General features: G+C 61.9%; 1 protein-coding gene across 6 annotated transcripts in view; it reads left to right on the top strand.

Moving 5' to 3' along the window:
* The window catches only part of UBA7 (ubiquitin like modifier activating enzyme 7), a 45,547-nt gene that overhangs the window by 20,466 nt on the left and 3,131 nt on the right, over nucleotides 1-21,950 (top strand). For 3 of the 6 annotated variants that reach the window (XM_073352654.1, XM_073352657.1, XM_073352660.1), the window contains 12 exons: nucleotides 2,494-2,601; nucleotides 3,272-3,352; nucleotides 3,463-3,618; nucleotides 4,740-4,905; nucleotides 5,361-5,557; nucleotides 6,419-6,483; nucleotides 6,932-7,106; nucleotides 10,762-10,836; nucleotides 15,460-15,649; nucleotides 16,461-16,570; nucleotides 17,298-17,390; nucleotides 17,893-18,087. In XM_073352654.1, the coding sequence (XP_073208755.1) occupies nucleotides 2,494-2,601; nucleotides 3,272-3,352; nucleotides 3,463-3,618; nucleotides 4,740-4,905; nucleotides 5,361-5,557; nucleotides 6,419-6,483; nucleotides 6,932-7,106; nucleotides 10,762-10,836; nucleotides 15,460-15,649; nucleotides 16,461-16,570; nucleotides 17,298-17,390; nucleotides 17,893-18,087 (1,611 nt within the window). The remainder of the gene's footprint in view (nucleotides 1-2,493; nucleotides 2,602-3,271; nucleotides 3,353-3,462; nucleotides 3,619-4,739; nucleotides 4,906-5,360; nucleotides 5,558-6,418; nucleotides 6,484-6,931; nucleotides 7,107-10,761; nucleotides 10,837-15,459; nucleotides 15,650-16,460; nucleotides 16,571-17,297; nucleotides 17,391-17,892; nucleotides 18,088-21,950) is intronic. The other 3 variants (XM_073352655.1, XM_073352658.1, XM_073352659.1) reach the window with 3 other exon arrangements.

Below are 21,950 nucleotides of genomic sequence, written 5' to 3' on the forward strand. Positions count from 1 at the left end.
GTCTGGGAGGAGCTGGCTCCCTGGCAGCCACCTTCTACCCCAGTCCTGGTCTCCCTCAGCTGTGTGTAAGCGGGGGATTGATCCTACTTTCCTGGCTTATACACTATCCCGGTGGAATGGGTCCTCCCTCCCACTCCCTTTACCCAGAGGCCTGCCTGACCTTGAGAACACCCCTTCTACTCTCATGTGTGGCAGAGTCCTTATAACCCCAACAAAGCTGGGCCCAGGATTCCTGGGGGACTCGACCCCCAACCTTGTTGTGGTCACTTCAGGTAGGGGCTAGGGTGTCCCCACTCCAAGGTGCTCTCTCTGCACTGGATGGTTCCCTGACCCACTGATCATTATATACAGTTCAAAGCAAATACAATTTAATAAACAGCAATCAGTTAAAAAATAAGGAAAAAACAGGAAAGGTGAAAGGAAAACCTGTCACCCTGCTCTGTGGCATGGGGCCACCACAACCAGCCATCTCTGGAGAGTAAGGGAAGTTCACAATCTGTTCCTCATATGGCCCAGGGCTCCTGCCCAGGCCCTGGCTGTGTTGCAGGGATGCTGTGGGTTGGACACTTGCTCTGGCAGTTGCCACACGCCCTCAGGCTCTAGGTTGCAGGACCCTTCTTCCCAGCCTCAGCCCCCTGTTGGGGTTATGATCCCCCTCCCAGCTCTTCCCTGCACTGGGTCTTCTGCCCAGGGTCCCACGCACCTTCACTCTCTCCAGCTTCTCCCTGCATGCTGCTCCGAACAGCCCCAGCTTCAGCCCCAACACTGCTGCTGCTCTGCCTCCAGCCCCCTGGGCTGCTCCTCTGGCCCCTCTGGCTTTGGCTGGCGCGGCTCTGCTCCCAGCTCAGCCTGGTCCCCAGCTCTCTCCTTAGCTCAGCCCCACTCTGTTTCAGGCATCCCCAGTTCACCTGGAGGATGGGACCCTCTGCACTCCTGACTCCCTCATTAGCCTGCCCGCCCTGTCAATCAGGCTAACCCGGAGCATGGGTTCTCCCCATTGTCCCTGGGGACTGTCAGTCTCAGGGTCCTGATTTCCCATCGACCCTTCCCCTTCCTTTTGGTATTGGGAGCTAGCAACCAAAAAACCTCACTCAGTTTTAGTAAGGGGCTAACAGTTCCCTTACATCTGCAACGCCCCTCACTCCCGCCTGACAGCCCCCTGCTAGCCCAGCACTGGGCTCCCCTCAGCTCTACCAGTGCCTCTCACTCCCGCCCCACAGCCCCTGCTAGCACAGTTGTGGGCTCCCCCCAGCTCTGCCAGTGCCCCTGACTCCTGACCCACAGCCCCCAGCTAGCCCAGCTCTGGGCTCCTCCCAGATCCGCCCATGCCCCTCACTCCCTGACGGAGTCACCGGGCAATGCTCTGGAACTACTCCATACGAAGCCAGTCAGGACTCCAGGGGAGCATGCCTCCTCTCTGAGCGTACTGTCTCCAGGGCAAGAAGCTTACACAACTTCGACCTTCCTGTGTCTGACCTCGGAGCATTCAGCCTCCCCTTCCACACTGTGTGCTTCCTGCAGCGAGTCCCTGCAAAACAGTAAAGCTGACATAGGCTCAACAGTAAGACTCACGTACAACATAACGAGGGAAAATCCCCACTTCGTCACACTCCCGCCCCACAACCCCCTACTAGCCCCGTTCTGGGATCAGCCCACCTCTGCTGGTGCCCGTCACTGCTGACCCGCAGCCCCCTGCTAGCCCAGCCCTGGGCTCCCCCCAGCTCTGCCAATGCCCCTCACTCACGATCTGCAGCCCCTGCTAGCCCAGCCCTGGGCCTCCCGGTCTGCTGGTGCCCCTCAGTCCCGCCCCACAGCCTCCTGCTCGCCCAGCCCTGGGCTCCTCCCCAGCTTTACCGGTGCCCCTCACTCCCAACTTGCAGCCCCTGCTAGTCCAGCCCTTGGTTCCCCCCAGCTCTGCTAGTACCCCTCACTCCTAACCCGTAGCCTCTGGCTGTCCCAGTGCAGGTGCCCTAGTGAAAAGGAGCTAGTTGCTTCAAAGTAGGTTGCTGGGATGTGACAAGCAGGGCTCACGTGTGTGTAGTACTGCGGCTGGGCAGGGTCCCTGACTCCCTTATCTTGGGGACTGGCCTGCGTGCTCACAGGGAGCCAGTGGCAGGCCTGGGTGGGACCCAGGATCCTGATCCTGTTGTCTCTGAGCTACATCTGCACAAATGGCCAGCAGGTGGCATTACCCGCCGCAGTGCCATTGCAGTGGGGTCAGGGGTCTGGGGGTGCAGTCCCTCACAGCAGGATGGGATAGGAAGGTCTGGGGGTGCCCAGGTGCCTGTTCCCATGCCAGGCAGCTCTGCTCTGCTAGACACCTGTTGACACCGCTGGGCCTGGCACAGTGTGCTGGGTCCTCCTGTGGCAGCCAGCCCATGGTGCTGCTAGCTGCTCTGCTACCCAGCGCAGCTAGCCCTGCGCTACAGGCGGGCACTGGCCAGGCACTTGGGGTCCCAGGAGAACTGATGTTGCCTGTCTCGCTGTGCCCAGGCTGCCTCGGGGAAGTTCTTGCCGCTGGAGCAATGGCTTTACTTCGATGCACTGGAGTGCCTGCCCAAGCAGGGCACTACGCTGCTGACGGAGGAGTCCTGTGCCCCGGTGAGTGCCGTGCCCACTGCCGCCCACTGATGGACACAGCCTGAGAGCCACTGGCTCTGGGGCCGGGCCCCTCACCCAGCCCTGTGCAGGGATAGGGTTCCTAGGTGTCCAGTTTTTGACTGGAACGCCCAGTCGAAAAGGGACCCTAGCGGGTCACTAAAAGTCCAGTTGGCACCCCCCTCCCACACCCCAACCCTCTGCACCTGAGCCTCCCCCCACACTCCAAATCCCTCGGCCACAGCCTGGAGCCCCCTCCTGCACCCCAAACCCCTCATCCTTGGCCCCACCTCAGAGCCCACACCCACAGATGGAGCCCTAACCCCCTCCTGCACCACAACCCCCTTCCCCAGCCTGGGGAAAATGAGCAAGTGAGCAAGGGTGGGGGACAGCGAGTGATGGAGTGAGTGGGGGATGGAGTGAGTGAGGGCAGGGCCTCAGAGAAGTTACAGGGCAGAGGTGGGGCCTCAGGGCAGGGCAAGGGTATTTGGTTTTCTGCAATCAGAAAGTTGGCAACCCTATGAGTGGAGCCGACTGGGGGAGGAGCAGGGTGGGCCCTGGTGAATGGGGTCAGTGTGGGGAGCCCGCTGGGGGAGGGGCACTGTGTGGGAAGCTGGTTGGGAGAGGGGTGCTCTGAGGGAGCTGATGTCAATCTGTCCCTCTGCTCTAACAGCGTGGCAGCCGCTATGATGGGCAGATCGCTGTGTTCGGGGCTGACTTCCAGGAGAGGCTGGGCCGGCAGAAGTACTTTGTGGTGAGCAGGTTGGGAGAGGGGCCAGGAGGTGGGGCAGAGGGCTAGGGGGCAGAGTGGGTGAGGCAGGGCGCTCAGGGCAGGACCATGCTGACCCCACCTCCTCCCCCTAGGTGGGAGCCGGAGCTATTGGCTGTGAGCTGCTGAAGAACTTTGCAATGATTGGGCTGGCGGCTGGCAAGGGCGGGAGCATCACCGTGACGGACATGGACACCATCGAGCGCTCCAACCTCAGCCGGCAGCTGCTCTTCCGCCCGCGGGATGTGGGTGTGAGTGGGGCGAGGGCCGGGCAAGGCCTTGACTATGGTCTAATCACACAAATCCAAAAGCCCTGCCCCGCCCCTTTCCCTGAAGCCCCGCCCCGCCCCTTCTCCGAAGTCCCGGGCCACTCACTACATGTTGCTCGCTGTCCCCCACCCTCACACATGTTCACCAGGCTGGGACAGGGGGGTGGGGTGCAAGGGGGTGTGTGGGCTCTGGGCTGGGGCTGAGGGGTTCGGAGTGTGGGAGGGGGCTCTGGGGTGAGCCTGGGCAGGAAGGGATGCGGGGTGCAAACTCCAGCCAGCGGGAGCTGCAGAGTCAGCTCTTGCGGCAGGGGCAGTGCATGAAGACCCCCTGCCCCCACCCCAGGGACATGCCGACCACTTCCGGGAACGGTGCGGAGCCAGGGCAGGCAGGGAGCCTGCCTTGGCCCTGCTGTGGTGCCAGATTTTTAGCACTTAAAATCTCCCAGTTTGGCTTCAGTAGCCTCCAGGAGACTGAGCCCGATTCCAGGAGACTCCCTTTGAAACCGGGATGGTTGGCAACCCTAGCCCTTGACACCCCTCACTCCTGACCCGGAGCCCCTGCTACCCCAGCCCTGGGCTCCCCCCAGCTCTGCCAGTGCCCCTCACTTCCGACCAGCAGCCCCCTGCTGCCCCAGCCCTGGGCTCCCACCTCTCTGCTGGTGCCCCACACTCCTGATCTTCAGCCCCCTGCTGCCCCAGCCCTGGGCTCCCCACAGCTCTGCCAGCGCTCTGCACTCCTGACCCTAAGCCCCTACTGGGCGGTTCTGCGTGAGGGATGAGGATGGGTGGGTCTGAGGGAAGGGGAGAGGGAGTGCAGCCTCCTGCCTGGCTCTGACTCTTGCCCTTTGCCCCCTGCCTGGGCCCAAGGGGGCCCTGGTGAGGGGTCGAGCACCAGCCAGGGGCACTGACTTTCCACAGCCTGGTCTGTTATCCTCACTGCCACTGGCTCTGGGCCCAGAAGGGGTCTGTGGAGCTGGCAAAGAACAAGGGAGCAGCCCAGCCTGGCCCAGCACCTGGGCTGGGGTCTCCCTGGGAGGTGCAGCACTGTTGGGGGTGAGGCTTCCTGGTCTCCCCTCTGCTCATGGCTCCCATGGCCCTTGCAGAAGCTGAAATCAGAGACGGCGGCGGCAGCTGTACGGCGCATGAACCCCATGACCAGGGTGACAGCCCAGCCGCACCATGTGGGGCCCGACACGGAGACACTCTACGGGGACGACTTCTTCACGGCCCTGGATGGCGTGGCCAATGCTCTGGACAGCATGCAGGCCCGTGAGTGCCCGGACACTGCCACAGGCAGCCTGGCCCTGAGCACCCGGGGCCAAGCCCCCCGCCACATACTGCCACTGCCCTTGCCCCACACCCCGCCATGCCACATGCCTGTGTCCCCACGCCCACTGCCACATTCCCACACCTCTGCCACACCCACCCACATCGCCACACGCCCCGCGTGGTGCAGAGACTGGCCTGGGACAGGCACTGAGAAGAGGCTGCTGCTTCCTTCTCTAGCCTTGGCTCAGTCTCTGCTCTGCCTCCCTTGGCTGGGGCATCTCCTGGGGATCTCTGCTGGGCGGAGCTTCCTGAGATCTCATCCAGAAGGCAGTACCTCCCGGGGGGCTAGCAGGATGCACCCCAGGGCCCTGCTCTCTAGCTGCTCCAGAGGCTACCTGGACAGGGGGAGGGGCAGAAGTGGAACATCTCCCTGATCGGCCACTCTTTTCCCATAGGGGCCTATGTGGACGGCCGCTGCATCCGCTACCTCAAGCCCCTGCTGGACTCGGGCACTGAGGGCACCAAGGGCCACGTGCAGGTCATCGTGCCCTATCTGACACAGCCGTTCGGGAGCTCCGTGGACCTCACGGAGTCGGCCGTGCCCCTGTGCACCCTGCGCCACTTCCCCAGCACCATCGAACACACCCTACAGGTGGCCATCCCTCCGCGTCTGGAACCTGGGCTCTCTCCACCCCGAGCCTCTTCCTGGCCCCTCCCCATTCCCAGCCTGGCCCACTCCTGTCCAGAGATTGGGCTCTCCCCAACCCTGGCCTGGGCCTGGCCCCTCCCTGCATCCTGAGGTTAGGCCCAGCCCTTCCTCCCTGCCCCAGACCTGAACCCCCTCCAATCTGTGCCCTGACCCCAGCCAGTGCCTTCCCCGACCCCAGCTGCCCAGCAGATTCCCGCCCTATTGCGAAGTCCAGGAGCCAGTGGCCAGGCTAGGGGCTCCGATGCAGGCCCAGGCCATCCAGGGCCCAGCGAGGGCAGGGGTGACTGTGCCTGGGGCCAGGCTGGGGGACAGGGGAGCACTCTGACCTGCAAGGTGGCTCTCCGGGCACTGTCGTTCCCAGCCCCTTGCTGGGCCTCTGGCCTGCTTATTTGGCAGAGGAAGGGGCTGTCAGGGGTCTGCTGGCCAGACCTTCCTGCTTCCCAGCCCTCACATTGCCCCTCCTACCCACATGCTGCCCCACGCCGACACAGCCCCTTGGACTCGCAGCCCCCGCACACACCGTGCACGACCCAGGCCCTGCCCAGCTCCCTGTCTCGGGGCCTGGCACTAGGCCTGGGGGGCTGCAGGGGCTGTCGCCTGGCCCCCTGCTAGAAACCCCTGCCCTGGCCACCTGCCCCTGCTCCCGTCCCACAGCTGGGGCTCTGAGGGCCCAGCAGCCAGAGCATATGGCCCTCAGCATGGGCCGTGCCAGGAGGCAGCATGGGGGTCCTGCCCACGCCCTGATGGGAGTGGGTGGGAGTGGGGCGACCCCAGCCTGTGTGTAACTCACCCCCTCTCCCACAGTGGGCCCGGGATGAGTTTGATGGGCTCTTCAAGGTGCCTGCGGAGAATGTCAACAAATACCTGGAGTGAGTGTGGGCTGGAGGGGGCTGTAGAGTGGCTCTGGGGGATGGAGGTTTGGTGGCTAAAGGGAGCTGTGGGGGTTGGGGGGCTGAGGAGGGAGCTGTGGGGCAGGGGTTGGGCAGCTGATGGTGCCTCTGGGGGGTGGGGCGGCTGAGGGGAGGTGTGGGGGTTGGGGACTGAGGGGGATTCTGGGGGGCAGGGATTGGGCAGTTGAGGGGTTCACTGAGGATTTGGGGGGCCAGAGGGGGGTTCTGACATTGGGGCCTGTCTGTGGTCTCCGTGGCCCAGTGGCTCACATGTACCAGGGCTCAGGGGCCAACCTGGAAGGGCCCAAGATGTTTGGGTTCTCTCTGGGTGGGTGACCCTCCCCCCACCCGGGCCCTGGCTCTGGCACTGTGCTGTGCAATGTGTGTGGGGGGGGGGGCTCGGCCTGACACTGCCCTGTACCCACAGGGACCCAGCCTTCCTGGAGGGACAGTGGACGACGCAGGATCTGGAGGGGTTGCGAAGCAGCCTGCAGGAGAAGCCGCGCAGCTGGCAGGACTGTGTGTGCTGGGCCAGGCAGCACTGGGAGAGCCTCTATCGCCACGCCATCCTAAACCTGCTGCATGCTTTCCCGCCCAGCCACGTGAGCAGCACTGTGGACACCCCGGGCTCTGATCCCCCTGGTTCAGTATCCGTGGTCTCTGATCCCCCTGGCTTGGTGCCCCGGGCTCCCATCCCCCCAGCCTCAGTACTCTGGGTTCCCATCCCCACGGCACAATGCCTTGGGCTCCAATCCTCCCAGCTAAATATTCCTGGCTCCGATCCCCCGAGCTCAGTGCCGCAGGTTCCCATCCTTCCCTGGCTCAGTGCCCATGGGCTCCCATCCCCCTGTAACGATGCTACCTTTGGTGGGACACTTCTGAGAGTATCAATTTAGGACAAAAAGAAAAGGAGTACTTGTGGCACCTTAGAGACTAACAAATTTATTTGGGCATAAACTTTTGTGAGCTACAGATTCACTTCATCAGATGCAGTCTCTAAGGTGCCACAAGTACTCCTTTTCTTTTTGCAAATACAGACTAACACGGCTGCTAATTCGGGACAAATTGCTTATAGCAGGGCAGTTACAGCCCAAAGCTGGTGTTTCTCCACTTCTAAGGCAAACCAAGCCAGACAGACAGAGAAGACTTTGGTTTTACCCCACTGGCTAACCATAAGTCATACAAGCAATTCCCTTAGACACTCCAGTTTTCCAGTATCACCACCAGTGCCACTCATTATGAGGACGAATAGTTATGAAAACCAATACCCCAGTACAAGAAAAAAGGTTCTCTCGATCCTAAAGGACCAAACCCCAGATCCAGGTCAATATATAAATCAGATCTTACCCACAAATCACACTGTTGCCAATCCTTTAGAATCTAAAATCAAAAGGTTTATTCATAAAAAGGAAAAAGATATAGATGAGAGCTAGAATTGGTTAAATGGAATCAATTACATACTGTAATGGCAAAGATCTTGGTTCATGCTTGTAGCAGTGATGGAATAAGCTGCAGGTTCAAAGCAAGTCTCTGGAGTACATCCACAGCTAAAATGGGTCATTCAGTCCTTTGTTCAGAGCTTCAGTTTGTAGCAAAGTCCCTCCAAAGGTCAGAAGCAGGATTAAAGACAAGATGGAGGAGGTGCAGCTTCCTTTTATAGTCTCTTCCCATGGAAGGGCTCCCCTTTGTTCTGACTGTGGAAAATCACAGTAGGGAGATGGAGTCTGGAGTCACATGGGCAAGTCACATGTCCTTGCATGACTCAGTTTGCAGGCCAACGCCATTGTTTACATGTTAGTTTGAAAGGTCCCAGGAAAGCTCAGATGTGGATTGGCGTCTCCCAAAGTCCATTGTCAGTTAAGTGTTTCTTGATTGGGCACTTACTGGGAACAGTCCTTTCTCAAGAAGCTGACTAAATGCTTCACTGAGGCTACTTGTGGCACCTTAGAGACTAACCAATTTATTTGAGCATGAGCTTTCGTGAGCTACAGCTCACTTCATCAGATGTTTACCGTGGAAACTGCAGCAGACTTTATATACACACAGAAATCATGAAACAATACCTCCTCCCACCCCACTGTTTCATGATTTCTGTGTGTATATAAAGTCTGCTGCAGTTTCCACGGTAAACATCTGATGAAGTGAGCTGTAGCTCACGAAAGCTCATGCTCAAATAAATTGGTTAGTCTCTAAGGTGCCACAAGTACTCCTTTTCTTTTTGCGAATACAGACTAACACGGCTGTTCCTCTGAAACCTGAGGCTACTTAAAATCAAAACACATTGATATACAAGTACATAGCCAATATTCATAAATTCAGCTACAAAAATGATACACACATTCAGATAGCATAACTATCCCCAGCAAATTATAACCTTTCCATAGTCACCTTACATGACAATCTTTGTACAATATTTGCTGCAAATATATAACAGTGGTGGCAACAATGATCTATACGGTCCAAGTTCATATTAATAACGTCACAATTCCATTATCCGTTATTAATGAAAACATTGAATAGTACCAGCTGCAGGACTGACCCTTGCAGGACCCCACTAGATGCACCCTCCCAGTATAACTACTCTTTGAGAATGGCTTTTCAGCCAATTGTGCACCCACATTATAGTAGTTTCATCTAGACCAAGGGTGGGCAAACTACGGCCCGTAGGCCGCATCTGGCCCACCAGGGCTTTGGATCCGGCTCGCAGGCGAGGGCAGCATGCGGAGCCCTCTGCCTTGCCTCCCCCAGGGGCCACAGGGACATGGCGCTGGCCGCTTCCAGGAGCAGCACGGGGCCAGGGCAGGCAGGGAGCCTGTCTTAGCCCCTCTGCGTGCCGCTGCCACCCCGGAGCTGCTCAAGGTAAGCGGCGCCGGGCCGGAGTCTGCACCCTGAACCCCTCCTGCACCCCGCACTCTAACCCCCCACCTTGAGCCCCCTTCCGCACCCCTCCTGCATCCCAACCCCCTGCCCCAGCCCTACATTCTTGGCCCTGCATGCAATTTCCCCACCAGATGTGGACCTCGGGTCAAAAAGTTTTCCCACCCCTGATCTAGACCACATTCTCCTAGTTTGCTAATGAGACTGTCATGAGGGACTGGGTCAAAAGTCTTACTAAAGTCAAGATACATCAGTTCTACTGCTCCCCTCTTGTCCATTGGGCCTGGAACCCCGACGAAGCAGGAAGGCTGGTTTGCCGTGATTTGTTCTTGACCAATCCTTGCTGGTGATGCCTTAGCCCTGATCATCCTGGGTGTGCTCACAACGGGCTGGTTTGTTCATTTGCTCCAAGAAGCAAAGTGAGGCTGACTGGTCTGTAATTCTCTCATCCTCTTTGTTCCTCTTTATTGGGCACTTACTGAGAATAGTCCTTTCTCAAGAAGCTGACCAAATGCTTCACTGAGGCCACTTAGAATCAAAACACATTGATATACAAGTACATAGCCAATACTCATAACTTCAACTACAAAAATGATACACACATACAGACAGCATCATCATAACCTTTCCATAGACATCTTACTGGACCTCCTTTGTATAAGATTTTGTGCCACTCTAGGACTTTGATTGCAGCAATGATCTGTACAGTCACAGTTCATGTCAATAACATCACACCCCCCGGCTCAGTACCTCATGCTCTGATCCCCCCTGTTCAATGCTCCGGGCCCTGATTCCTCAGGCTCTGATACCACTGGCTCAATGCCCCAGGCTCCCATCCCCCCTTGCTCAGTGCCCTGGACTCCCATCCCCTCAGATCAATGCCCCTGGATCCGATCTCCCCTGGCTCAGTGCCCTGGGTCTCTGATCCCCCTTGTTGTGTACCCCAGGCTCCGATCCCCACCCCTCAGTAGCCCCCGGCTTGGTACCCCGGGCTCCTATCCCCTCTGGCTCTGATCCCTCTGGGCTCCAATCACCCCCGCAGGGCCTCCAGGCTCAGTACACCAGGCTCTGTCCCCTGCACTTCTCATGGATCTAGTCCCCACCTGAACTCCTGGGCTCTCACTGCCCCCGGGCCTCTATCCATCCACCTCTTGACACCCTCCTAACCCTTTGGCCCCTGTCTCCCGGCCCCCCCCACACCGTCAGCCCACCCTTCTGCAGGGCCCCTTGGGCCTGCAAGTCCCTGCTGCACATCCCACAATGGAGCCTCAACCCCCTGGTCCTTGTGACCTGCCCTGGAGTTGCACACAGGGAGGGGAGCCTCCATTGGCTGGGCCCCTCCCTGGCCCTGGCCTGACCCCTGGCTTCCCCTGTCCCCAGGAGACCAGCCCTGGGGTCCCCTTCTGGGCAGCGCCCAAGAGATGCCCCCGGCCCCTGGAGTTTGACTGCGACAATGTAAGTGGGGAGCAGTCAAGGGTGCCTGCGAGTGGGGGGTGGGGCCAGTGGTGGAGCCAGGACCCATGCTGGGGGGAGCTCTGTGCTGGGGCTAGTGGATGAGGCGTGGCCCCTGTCGGGGGGTGCCTGTGTGAGAGTTTGGGTTATGGTGACAGAGGCCCATGGGGAGGGACCTGTGTTAGGGGCGGGGCTCATGTTGGGGGTGAGACTATGAGGGGCAGGATCTATGCTTGGGGCAGGAGCTGGGGGGCCCGGAGGCAGGTGGGTGGGTGTGGTCGGGCGATGGCACCAGGTGTGAGCGGGTGGGTGAGGGCAGCAGGCGTGGGTGGTTGGACGTGGGTAATGATGCAGGGTACAGGCAGGCGGGTGGATGATGGCGCAGGGCGATGGTGGGTGGCCGATGGCGCCGGGGGTGGATGGGTGACAGTGCAGGGTACAGGCAGGTGGGTGGATGATGGCACTGGGTGATGATGGGTGGGCGATGGCCCCGGGCATGGGCAGGTGAGCACGGGTGACAGTGCATGGTACAGGTGGTGGGGTGGATTATGGCGTAGGGCAATAGTGCATGGGCGATGGTGTCGGGCATGGGTGGGTGAGAGTGCACGGTATGGGTGGGTGGGCGAGGGCGCTGGGCATGGGACAGTACAGAGTACAGGCAGTGGGTGGGCGATAGGTGCAGGGTACAGTTAAGTGGGTGGATGATGGGGCAGGGCAATGGTGCCAGGCACATGTGACGGTGCACAGTGCGGGCAGGTGGACGAGGACGCCAGGCATGGGCGTGAGATGGTGTCACGGAGTGTGGGGGAGTCAGGGCCCTGCACCCCCACTTCTTGCAATCCACCGTGACTCTCAGACAGCCAGTAAAACAGCAGGTTTATTAGATGACAGGAACACAGTCTAAAACAGAGCTTGTAGGTACAGAAAACAGGACCCCTCAGGCAGCTCCATCTTTGGGGGTGGGGAGCCCAGACCAAGGTTCTGGGCCTCCGGCCATCTCCTCAGCCAGCTCCAAAACTGACACCCCTTCCTGATGCCTCACCCAGCCACACCCTCGGTCCCTCCTCCAGCCTTTGTCCAGTTTCCTAGGCAGAAGGAGTCACCTGGCCTCAACCCCCTCCTGGGCTCAGGTTACAAAGGGCAGCCGCCATCTTCTGCATACTGGCGTTCAAGTATCATCCCTCAGTGAAGTCACACCCTTATTTCTAGTATTGGTGCAATACCCCAGGGAAACGGAGGCACACCCTGTGTTAGCAGAAGACAGTAAACTAGTAAAACTCCCATGCAGTATTACCCAGTTAATACTCCCTACGCCATCACAGAGTATGCCGGGTATAGGCGGGTGACAGTGCAGGGTACAGGCAGGCAGATGGATGATGGCACAGGGCGATGGTGCTGGGCATGGGTGACAGTGCAGAGCACAGATGGGCAGGTGGGTAAGGGTGCTGGGCGGGGGCGGGTGATGGTGCAAAGTATGGGTGGGTGGGTGATGGTGCCGGGCATGGGCGGGTGGGCGTGCGTGACAGTGCAGGGTACAGGCAGGTGGGCGGACGACAGCGACGGGTGATGATGGGTGGGCGAGGGCACAGGGCATGGGTGTGTGACGGTGTAGGTTACGGGCAGGTGACAGGCATGGGCAGGTGGGCACGGGTGACGGTAAGGGTGGGTGGGCATGGGTGCCAGATATGTGTGGGTGATGATGCAGGGTACGGGTAGGTGGGTGGATGATGGCACAGGGTGATGATGGGTGACAGAGCAGGGTAAAGGCAGGCGGGTTCATGATGGTGCTGGGCATGGGTGATGGTGCAGGGTACAGGCGAGTGGGTACACGGTACAGATGGGTGTGTGGATGATAGCACAGGGCAATGGTGCTGGGCGTGGGCAGGTGATGGTGCAGGGTACAGGCACATTGGTGGGCAAGGGTGCTGTGCATGAGCGGGTGACGGAGCAGGGTACAGGAGGGCAGGTGAGCAAGGGCACTGGGCGTGGGATGGTGCAGGGTACAGGTAGGTGTGTGGATGATGGCACAGGGCAATGGTGGGTGGGGCGGGTGACAGTGCAGGGCAATGGCACTAGGTGTGGGCAGGTAATGGTGCAGGGTACAGGCGGGCAGGTGGGCGAGGGTGCTGGACGTGGGCGGGTGACTGTGCACAGTACAGGCGGGCGTGTGGATGATGGCGCAGGGTAACGGCGAGGTGGCGGGTGACAGTGCAGGGTACAGATGGGCGAGTGTATGATGGTGCAGGGCCTGGGTGACATTGTAGAGTACACACAGGAAGGTGGGCGAGGACACTGGGCATGGTTGGGTGATGGTGCAGGGTAAGCGCGGGTGGGTGGGCGAGGGCTCCGGGCGTGGGTGGATTACGGTGCAGGGTACAGGTGGGTGGGTGAACGAGGGGGCCAGGCATGGGTGGGTGATGGTGCAGATTACATGCGGGCAGGTGGACAAGGGCGCCTGGCATGGGCTGGTGACAGTGCACGGTACAGACAAGCGGGTGGATGATGGCGCAGGGTGATCATTGGGAGGCGGGGACGGTGCAAGGAACAGGCGGGTGGGAGGGCGCTGGGCATGGGTGGGTTAGGTACAGGTGGGTGGATAAGGACAGACGGGTGTGTGGATGATGGCACAGGGCGCTGATGCTGGGCGTGGGCATGTGATGGTGCAGGGTGTAGGCTGGCAGGTGGATGATGGCGCAGGGCCATGGTGGGTGGGGTGGGTGACAGTGCAGGATGCAGGCAGGCAGATGGGCAAGGACACTGGGTGTGGTTGGGTGACGGTGCAGGGTACAGGTGGGTGGATGGACAAGGGTGCTGGGCATTGGCGGGTGACAGTGCAGGGTACAGGCTGGCAGGTGAATGATGGTGAGTGGAGCGGGTGATGGTACAGAGCACAGGCAGGTGGGTGGGCAAGGATGCCAGGCATGGGTGTGTGATGGTGTAGGGGGTGGGTGGGTGAGGGTGGCAGGCTTGGGTGGGTTGGCACAGCTGACAGTAAAGTGTATGGGTGGGTGGGCAAGGGCACCGGGTGTGGGACGGTATAGGGTACAGGCGGGTGGGCAGGCGAGGGTGCCAGGCATGGGCTGGTGATGGTGGATGATGGCGCAGGGTGATGGTGGGTGGGGCTGGTGACACTGCAGTATACAGGTGGGCGGGAGCATGATGGTGCTGGGCGATGGTGCTGGGCACAGGTAACAGTGCAGAGCACAGGTGAGTGGGTGAATGATGGTGCCGGGCATGGGCAGGTTACAAGCGGGCAGGTGGATTATGGCACAGGCGATGGTGGGCACTGGGCATGAGCAGGTGGGTGTGGGTGACAGTGCAGGGTACAGGCGGGTGGGCGGACAACAGCAATGGGTGATGGGTGGGCATGGGTGCGTGATTGGATTGGGCATGGGTGCGTGACGGTGCAGGGTACGAGTGGGTGGGTGATGATGCTGGGTGTGGGCAGGTGGGCACAGGTGACGGTAAGGGTGGGTGGGTATGGGTTCCAGGTGTGGGTGGACGTGGGTGATGGTAAAGGGTACAGGCGGTGGGTGGGCAAGTGTGCTGGCTGTGTGAGGGTGATGGTGCAAGGTACAGGCAGGCACGTGGCGAGGGCGCTGGCTGTGGGTGGGTGACTGTGCAGGGTGCAGGCGGGCGGGTGGATGATTGCACAGGGTGATGGTGAGTGGGGTGGGTGACGGTGCAGGGTACAGGCAGGCAGGTTCATGATGGCACTGGGCGTGGGTGACAGTGCAGGGTACAAGCGGGTGGGTGCAGGGCACAGACGGATGTGTGGATGATGGCATGGATCAATGGCGCCAGGCGTGGGCAGGTGATGGTGCAGGGTACAGGCGGGCGAGTGATCAAGGGCGCTGGGTGTGGGATGGTGCAGGGTACACGTAGGTGTATGGGTGAGGGCGCTGGGTGTGGGTGGGTGACTGTACACGGTACAGGTGGGTGGGTGGATGATGGTACAGAGCTATGGTGGGTGAGGTGGGTGACGGTGCAGGGTACAGGCGGGCGGGTAGATAGTGGCACAGGGCGATGGTGGGTGGCCGATGGTGCCAGGTGTGGGTGGACCGTGCAGGGTACAGGTGAGTGATGATGCAGATTACATGCAGGCAGGTGGACGAGGGTGCCTGGCATGGGCTGGTGACGGTGCAGGGTACAGGCAGGTGGGTACATGACGGTGTAGGGCAATGGTGCTGGGTATGGGTGGGTGACTGTGCAGGGTAGAGGCAGGCGGATGGATGATGGCGCAGGGCTTGGTCACAGGCGTGGGCATGGTACCGGCGGGCAGGTGGGCATGGCTGCCGGGCACGGGTGGGTGACAGTGCAGGGTACAGGCAAGTGGGTGGATGATGGCACAGGGCAATTGTGCCGGGCACAGGTGACCGTTCAGAGGACAGGCAGGCAGGTGGATGATGGTGCCGGGCATGGGTGGGTGATGGTGCAGGGTACAGGCGGGCAGGAGAGGTAGGAGATGGAGGTGTGGGACAGGGAGAGCAGGGGGAGTGGTGGGGCAGAGAGAACAGGGGGAGGGGTCAGAAAGGGAAGTGTGGGGCGGGGGAGCAGGGGGAGTGGTGGGGGTGGGCAGGGACTGCCCCCGCCCTCCCCACCCGCTGAGCCAGGCTGTATTCACAGAGCACCCACATGGAGTACATCATGACGGCTGCCAGCCTCTTTGCCCAGATGCACAGGCTGCAGGTGCCCCGGGACTGGGCGGCTGCCAGGGAGACGCTACGGGCCATGGCTGTGCCGCCCTTCCAGCCAGAGGTGGGGGTGCGGATCCCCGTCACGGAGGAGGAGATGGAGGAGGCGCCTGCCGGGGTCGGTAAGGGCCATGCTTGGGTCACGGTGCAAGGGGCTATGCAGGGGGAAGGGAAGTGGGCACTGGCCAGGGCGGGGAGCTCTGCCTGGCGCCAGCTGTGGGGTAGGGGAGGGGAGCTCTGCTTGACACTGGCCGGGGTAGGGGAGGGGAGCTCTGCTCTGTCCTGTGAGAGTCGGTGGCCAGGCACCCCAGGACCCAGTGCAGAGCAGCCTGTCACCCTCTGCAGACACCTGCAGGCTCGCTGGCCTGGCTCGGACCCCTCTGGAGTAGACATTTCCCTCGCAGGCGCTGCCTTGGGCAGCCCCTGCCCACCAGCCTGCATTTCCGCTGGTACCTGCTGACCAGGGCGGGTGGGTGCCCCCCGACCTGGGCCAGGAGAATCCTGTCCCAGCCTGGCCCACCCGGGGAAGGGGTGCCCTGACTCCAACACCGCCTCGCTGGGGCTCAGAGGGCCTTGGCACAGTCAGGGCTTGAGCCTGGCCCGCTCCTTGCCTGAAGCTCGGCTGCAGGTCCCATGCTGCCCCTGGGCCCCTCTGAGATGTGTACTGGCCCCACTCCCCAATGGGCACCTCGCAGGCCCTGCTCCTGCTCTGCTGGCCTGGAAGGGCTCCTGGCACCGTCCTAGAGCAGCCTGGGGCAGTGCATGCTGGGGACATTGCTGTCCGTGGCTTCACCCCGGGATGGCACTCAGCCCCAGTCTTCCTGCCAGAGCTGCCCCACCCTGCTGCTGGCTTGGGGGTTCCCTGAATGCCACAGATGGACTCAGGAGACCTGCCCCCAGCTGCAGCCCCACTGTTCTCTGTGCCCCCTGCAGACGAAGAGCAGCTGGCAGCACTGAGGCAGGAGCTGGCAGAGCGCAGATGGGCACTGCTGGAGGGGGGGTGCGGTAGCACCCACCGCATGGAGCCTATCCACTTTGAGAAGGTAGTGGGGGCTGCGCTGGCTGGGGTCACTCTCCCCCAGGCGTTGGGGGGAGGGGGTGTGGTGCTGTGAGCCGTGGCTGGGGTGGTTGGCTGGCCTAGTTGGCATCGCCCAGGGGCTGGGGCTGTGGGAGATTCCAACGCGCCTTGGGGGAGCATGAGGGGCCAGGGTGGAGCACACGGCCCCACCAGTGGGCTGGCCTTTGCCCTGTGGGCGCTGTCTGGGCAGGGACTATCTATTACTGCCACGTGGGGTTGGGCAGGAGCCAGTGAAGTTATGCAGGCTCAGGCAGGGGCTGCTGTGGCCATGTGGGGTCAGGCAGCAGTTGGGCAGGGGCTATTGAAACCAGGTGGATTGAGCATGGGCCTGGGCAGGGGTCAGGCAGGGGTCACAGGTCAGGCAGGGGCCAGGGTGGCCATACGGGGTCGAGCAGGGTCTGGGGTGGCCAGGCAGTGTCGGGCAGGGGTCACGGGTCGGGAAGTGGCCGCGGTGGCCAGACAGCTGGCTGTCCATGTCACTCAGAACAGGGCTTCATGTGAGAGACGTGCTGGGGCACTGCCCCCTTTGCAAGGCAGGCATTGCCCTATGTCCTGTGGGGTGAGGCCCAGGCTGCCCTCACCAGATTAGGCCTTGCCCATCGGTGGCGGCTACAGGGGGCTTCCCCTGCAGGCACTCGGGTGGGGCGTCCGGCCCCGGTTCTCATCATGCCCCTCTTGCGCTGGCCCTGCAGGACGATGACAGCAACAGCCACGTAGATTTCATCATGGCTGCGTCCAACCTGCGGGCTGCGAACTACGGCATTGCCCCCGCCGACTGGCACAAGGTGTGGGGGACCAGGGAGAGAGGTGGGGTGGGGGCGGGACCATGCACCACTGGGGACAGATGTGGGGCAGGGGTGGGGCGATGGCCTCCCCAGGGACAGACACGGGGGGGGGGGGGAGGCGATGGCCTCCCTGGGGACAGATGCAGGCCGGGGCCGGGGCCAGGCGCCTCCCAGGGACAGACGTGGGGAGGGGTGATGGCCCGCCTGGGCACAGGCACGGGGCAGGAGTGGGGCGACAGTCTCCCCGGCCACAGACGTGGGATGGGGGTGGGTCAACAGTCCCCCTGGGCACAGACACGGGACGGGTGTGGGGGAACGGGCCCCCTGGGGACAGACACAGGGTGGAGTCGGAGCTGGGGTTATGGGCCTCCTCGTGGACAGACGAAGGGTGGGGGCAGGGGTGGAGGTGAGGCAAAGGCCTTCCCCAGGATAGCTGCGAGGTTTGGGGCCCTGCGCCCACCCCTGGCAGCAGCTGCTGACACAGTTCCCTGTTGCCTGGCAGAGCAAGCGGGTGGCGGGCAGGATCGTGCCCGCCATTGCCACCACAACAGCGGCAGTGGCCGGACTGGCATGCCTGGAGCTCTACAAGCTGGTGTGGGGGCACCAGGACCTCGGCTCCTACCGCAACAGTTTCCTGCAGCTTGCGGAGCCGCTGCTCACCCGCTTCCAGCCCCTGACGCCCCCAGCCACTTACAAGGTGAGACCCCATGCCTGGCCTTGCCAATGACCTCCCCTGCACCCAGGGGGGGCTGCTCGGGGCTGAATGGCTGGGAGGGGGGATGGGCCTTCTTCAAGGGCAGCAGAGTCAGTGGCTGGGGGGCTGCCAGATGCTGGTGCCCGCGCTCTGGCAGTCAGGGCTGAACGATGCCTCAGTGCAGCGCTAGGAGGTGCTGTGCTGCAGGGAGTGGGCTGGGGGTCTCCCCTGGTGGTCCCCGGCACCTATGCCTCAGTGCAGCACAGGGTCACAAGGGGCGCTGTGCTGCAGGGAACCACACAGGGTCTCCCCTGGCAGTCAGGGCTGGCCCGATACCCAGCGCGGCCCTACAGGGCCTGTGCCCTGGAGGTACAGTGTGGGGATGATCCCTGCCTGTGGCTGTGGGGAGGTTGGCACAGGGAGGGTGCGTCCAGGGTCCTGGCTCACTGTTACACTCCCATCTCCTGTGTGCTGTTTTCGGTTCTGGGGTGGCTGCCTGGCTGCACCGTGTTGCTCCCCAGCATGGGCTGCATCTCGGTGGTGGAGGGGAGCACGGCTCTGGGTGAGGGGCTGCAGCTGTAGCTAGGGATCCCCCACTCTGGGTGACACTGAAGCAAGGGGAGCCACAGCCGGGGCGGTGCAGGGGCGCCATGAACATGGTTGAGCCTGGCCTATGCTGTGCCCTCTGCCTGGGTGCAGGGCCCAGCACGCGTGCGGGGCCTAGATCCTGTGCGCACGGTGTGGGGAGCTGTCCAGCCCCTGACGCCTGGACCATGCTGGGAGCCAGCATCCCAGGGACCGGGGCTCTGCCAACAGCTGCCTGGGCATGGCTGAGCAGCTTTCAGCCCCAGCCCCTGTGGCTGCCTTTCTCTCTGCCACGCTAAGCTACCCCTGACTTGCCCCTGGCCAGGCCTTGCTGCACGAGAGCGCTGTGGGGCAGCGGGGGAAGCAGGCAGAGCTGTGGGGCACTGGGAGGCTGTGGGGCACTGGAGGGCGCAGGCAGAGCTGTGGGGATTAGTGGGGGGCCGTACGGCAGTAGGGGGAAGGCAGAGCTCTGTGGCAGTGGGGGGCTGTAGGGCAGAGGGGGGAGCAGGCAAGCAGTGTGGGGAGGCTTGGGGGGCTGTAGGGCAGTGGTGGGAGCAGGCTGAGCTGTGGGGGAGGTGGGGGTTGTAGGTCAGTGGGGGAAGCAGGCAGAGCTATGGGGAGCAGGGAGGGCTGTAGGGCAGCAGGGGGAGCAGGCAGAGCTGTGGGGCAGCAAGGGCTGTAGGGAAGCTTGGGGAGCAGGCAGAGATATGGGCAAGAAGGGCGCTGTCGGGCAGTGGGGGGAGCAGCAGAACTGTGGGGCAGTGGGGGGAGCAGGCTGAGCTGTGGGGATCAATGAGGGGGCGGTAGGTCAGCAAGGTGGAGCTGTGGGGCAGTGTGGGGCTCTGGGGCAGTGGGCGGAGCTGTGGGGATCTGCGGGGGGCTGTGGGGCATTTCTGGGAGCAGGCAGAGCTGTGGGGATGAGCTGGGGGCTGTAGGATAGCGAGGAAAACAGGCTGAACTCTGGGGATCAGCGGGGGTCTGTAGGGCAGTGGGAGTAGCTGCTGTGTGTCAATGCCTGGCTCCCCCAAGCCTGGGACAGGCACTCCCTCCCCCGCTCTGCTCCCCCTGGCCTGGGATGGGCACCCACCCATGCTCTGCTCCCCTCTGCAGGTCTGACACTTGGCTTGGGCAGCAGAGGGCGCCGGGGGCAGGGCCCTAAATTGGGACCATGTGTCGTGGGAGGAGGCAAGTTTCCTGCTGCACAGGAAGCACTGGCAGGAGCCAGGCTGCCTGTGGGGGCGGGGGAAGGGGAGCCAGGCTGGCTGGGGCGGCCAGGAAAGAGGAGGCGCCAGGCATGGGTCTCAGTGTATTTCCACTAACACAGCCAGCTTAGCTCCCGGCCTGCACTTGCCTTCCCACAGCCCACTCTCCTCCCCCCATCCCCTCCAGGCAGTGCACCCCACAGCCCCCTGAGCAGGGCACCCCACAGTCTGGCCAGGACCGCAGCTCCTGGGCCTGGGGTGCAATGGGGTTGAGGGCTGGTCCCAGCATGGGTAATGAGAGCACCCCCTACAGGGGCAAGGAGGCCGGCCTGTCGGCCAGGGAGAACCCCCTGCCCCACACCCTGCTGCACAGCTCCCCGCCCATGCTGGCACAACCCCTGACAGCCAGGGAAGAGCGCCCCCTGCTGAGCTCTCAAAGCTGCAGCCCAAAGGGGTCCGGAGCCCCTCTTAAGGCCTGGGTGCCTTGGGGGAGCCGTTCCCTGGCTGGGAGACCAGTGGGGCCACAGCTCCAGCACACAGGGGCTGGCAGGAGAGCAGGCAGAGGTCGGCTGCCGTGGGCTCTGCGCAGCCTGGCTCCCCTGAGCATGCCGAGCTCTGGCTCAATGTGGGGAGGAGCGGAGTCGTCTGGGTCAGTGCCCTGCTGCCCTTGGGGACAGGAAGGGGGTGCAGGCTGGCAAGAGTGGAACAAGAAAAGGAGTACTTGTGGCACCTTAGAGACTAACCAATTTATTTGAGCATGAGCTTTCGTGAGCTACAGCTCACTTCATCGGATGCATGCCGTGGAAACTGTAGCAGACTTTATATATACACAGAGAATATAAAAAATACCTCCTCCCACCCCACTGTCCAGCTGGTAATAGCTTATCTAAAGTGATCATCAGGTGGGCCATTTCCAGCACAAATCCAGGTTTTCTCACCCTCCACCCCCCCACACAAATTCACTCTCCTGCTGGTGATAGCCCATCCAAAGTGACAACTCTTTACACAATGTGCATGATAATAAAGTTGGGCCATTTCCTGCACAAATACAGGTTCTCTCACCCCCTTCCCAAAAACCACACACACAAACTCACTATCCTGCTGGTAATAGCTCATCCAAAGTGACCATTCTCCCTACAATGTGCATAATTAAGGTGGGCCATTTCCAGCACAAATCCAGGTTTTCTCACATGGGAGTGTCAGCCCCTTGCCCAGAGGGGACCTGAGGTGCTGGGAGCAGATGGGCTGCACCAGGGTCACCCAGCGGGGCAGCATCAGGCAGGATTTGACCCCAGGAGTCCTGGGCCCAGGCCTGTGCTCTGAGCTCCTGGGGCACAGCAGGCGTCTCCCAGGCTGGGCTGAGGGGATGTGGGGCAGTGCCCACATGGGCAGGGACCAGCAGGGCCCCCAGCTCTGGGTGGGGCCAGCAGAGGAGCTGTGCCATGGCAAGCACAGAGTTAACTCTGCCAGGCTCTCAGGCTGCAGGTGGCGAAGGGAGTGGGGGGGAGCGGCCAGGTGCTAATGCCTTGTCCCACCCGGGTGAGAAGGGGTGGGTCCCGCTGCCCCATGGAGCCACCGCAGCACTTGGCAAGAGCAAATGGCCAGGGCCAGCTGCAGCAAATGGCCAGGCTGTTTTGCTCCCAGTACACACACCGCGGCCCCAGCTGCCTAGCCAGAGGCCATGCTCAGCTATGCCAGGCTTGCTGCAGGGGCTTTCCCAGGCCCTGCAGCCTCTGTGCCTCAGTTTCCCTACCATGAGCTCACTGCCTTAGAGGTGGCAGAGTGGCCAGGGGCAGGGAGCTGGGGCTTGGCACAGTGGGGGCCCTGCTGGAAGGCAGAGCAGAGAGCCCAGCAGGGGAGGGGCAGGGGCCTGGCTTGCCCTGGGGCTGGTGCTGAGCAACGTGAGCACTAGGCCTGGGTGCAAAGCTGTGAGGCTGGGGAAAGTGCTGTGGGCTGACTAGTTGTGGTGCAGGAGGTGTCTGGGGCAACCGTCCTGCCTCCTAGATCTCTGCAGCCCGAGGTGGGCCCAGCTGGGGCAATGTTGGCCCTGGGTTGGGGGGATGAGCCATGTCAGGGCCA

The sequence above is a fragment of the Lepidochelys kempii genome, chromosome 7 (genome assembly GCF_965140265.1).
Source record: "Lepidochelys kempii isolate rLepKem1 chromosome 7, rLepKem1.hap2, whole genome shotgun sequence".
NCBI lineage: Eukaryota > Metazoa > Chordata > Testudines > Cheloniidae > Lepidochelys > Lepidochelys kempii.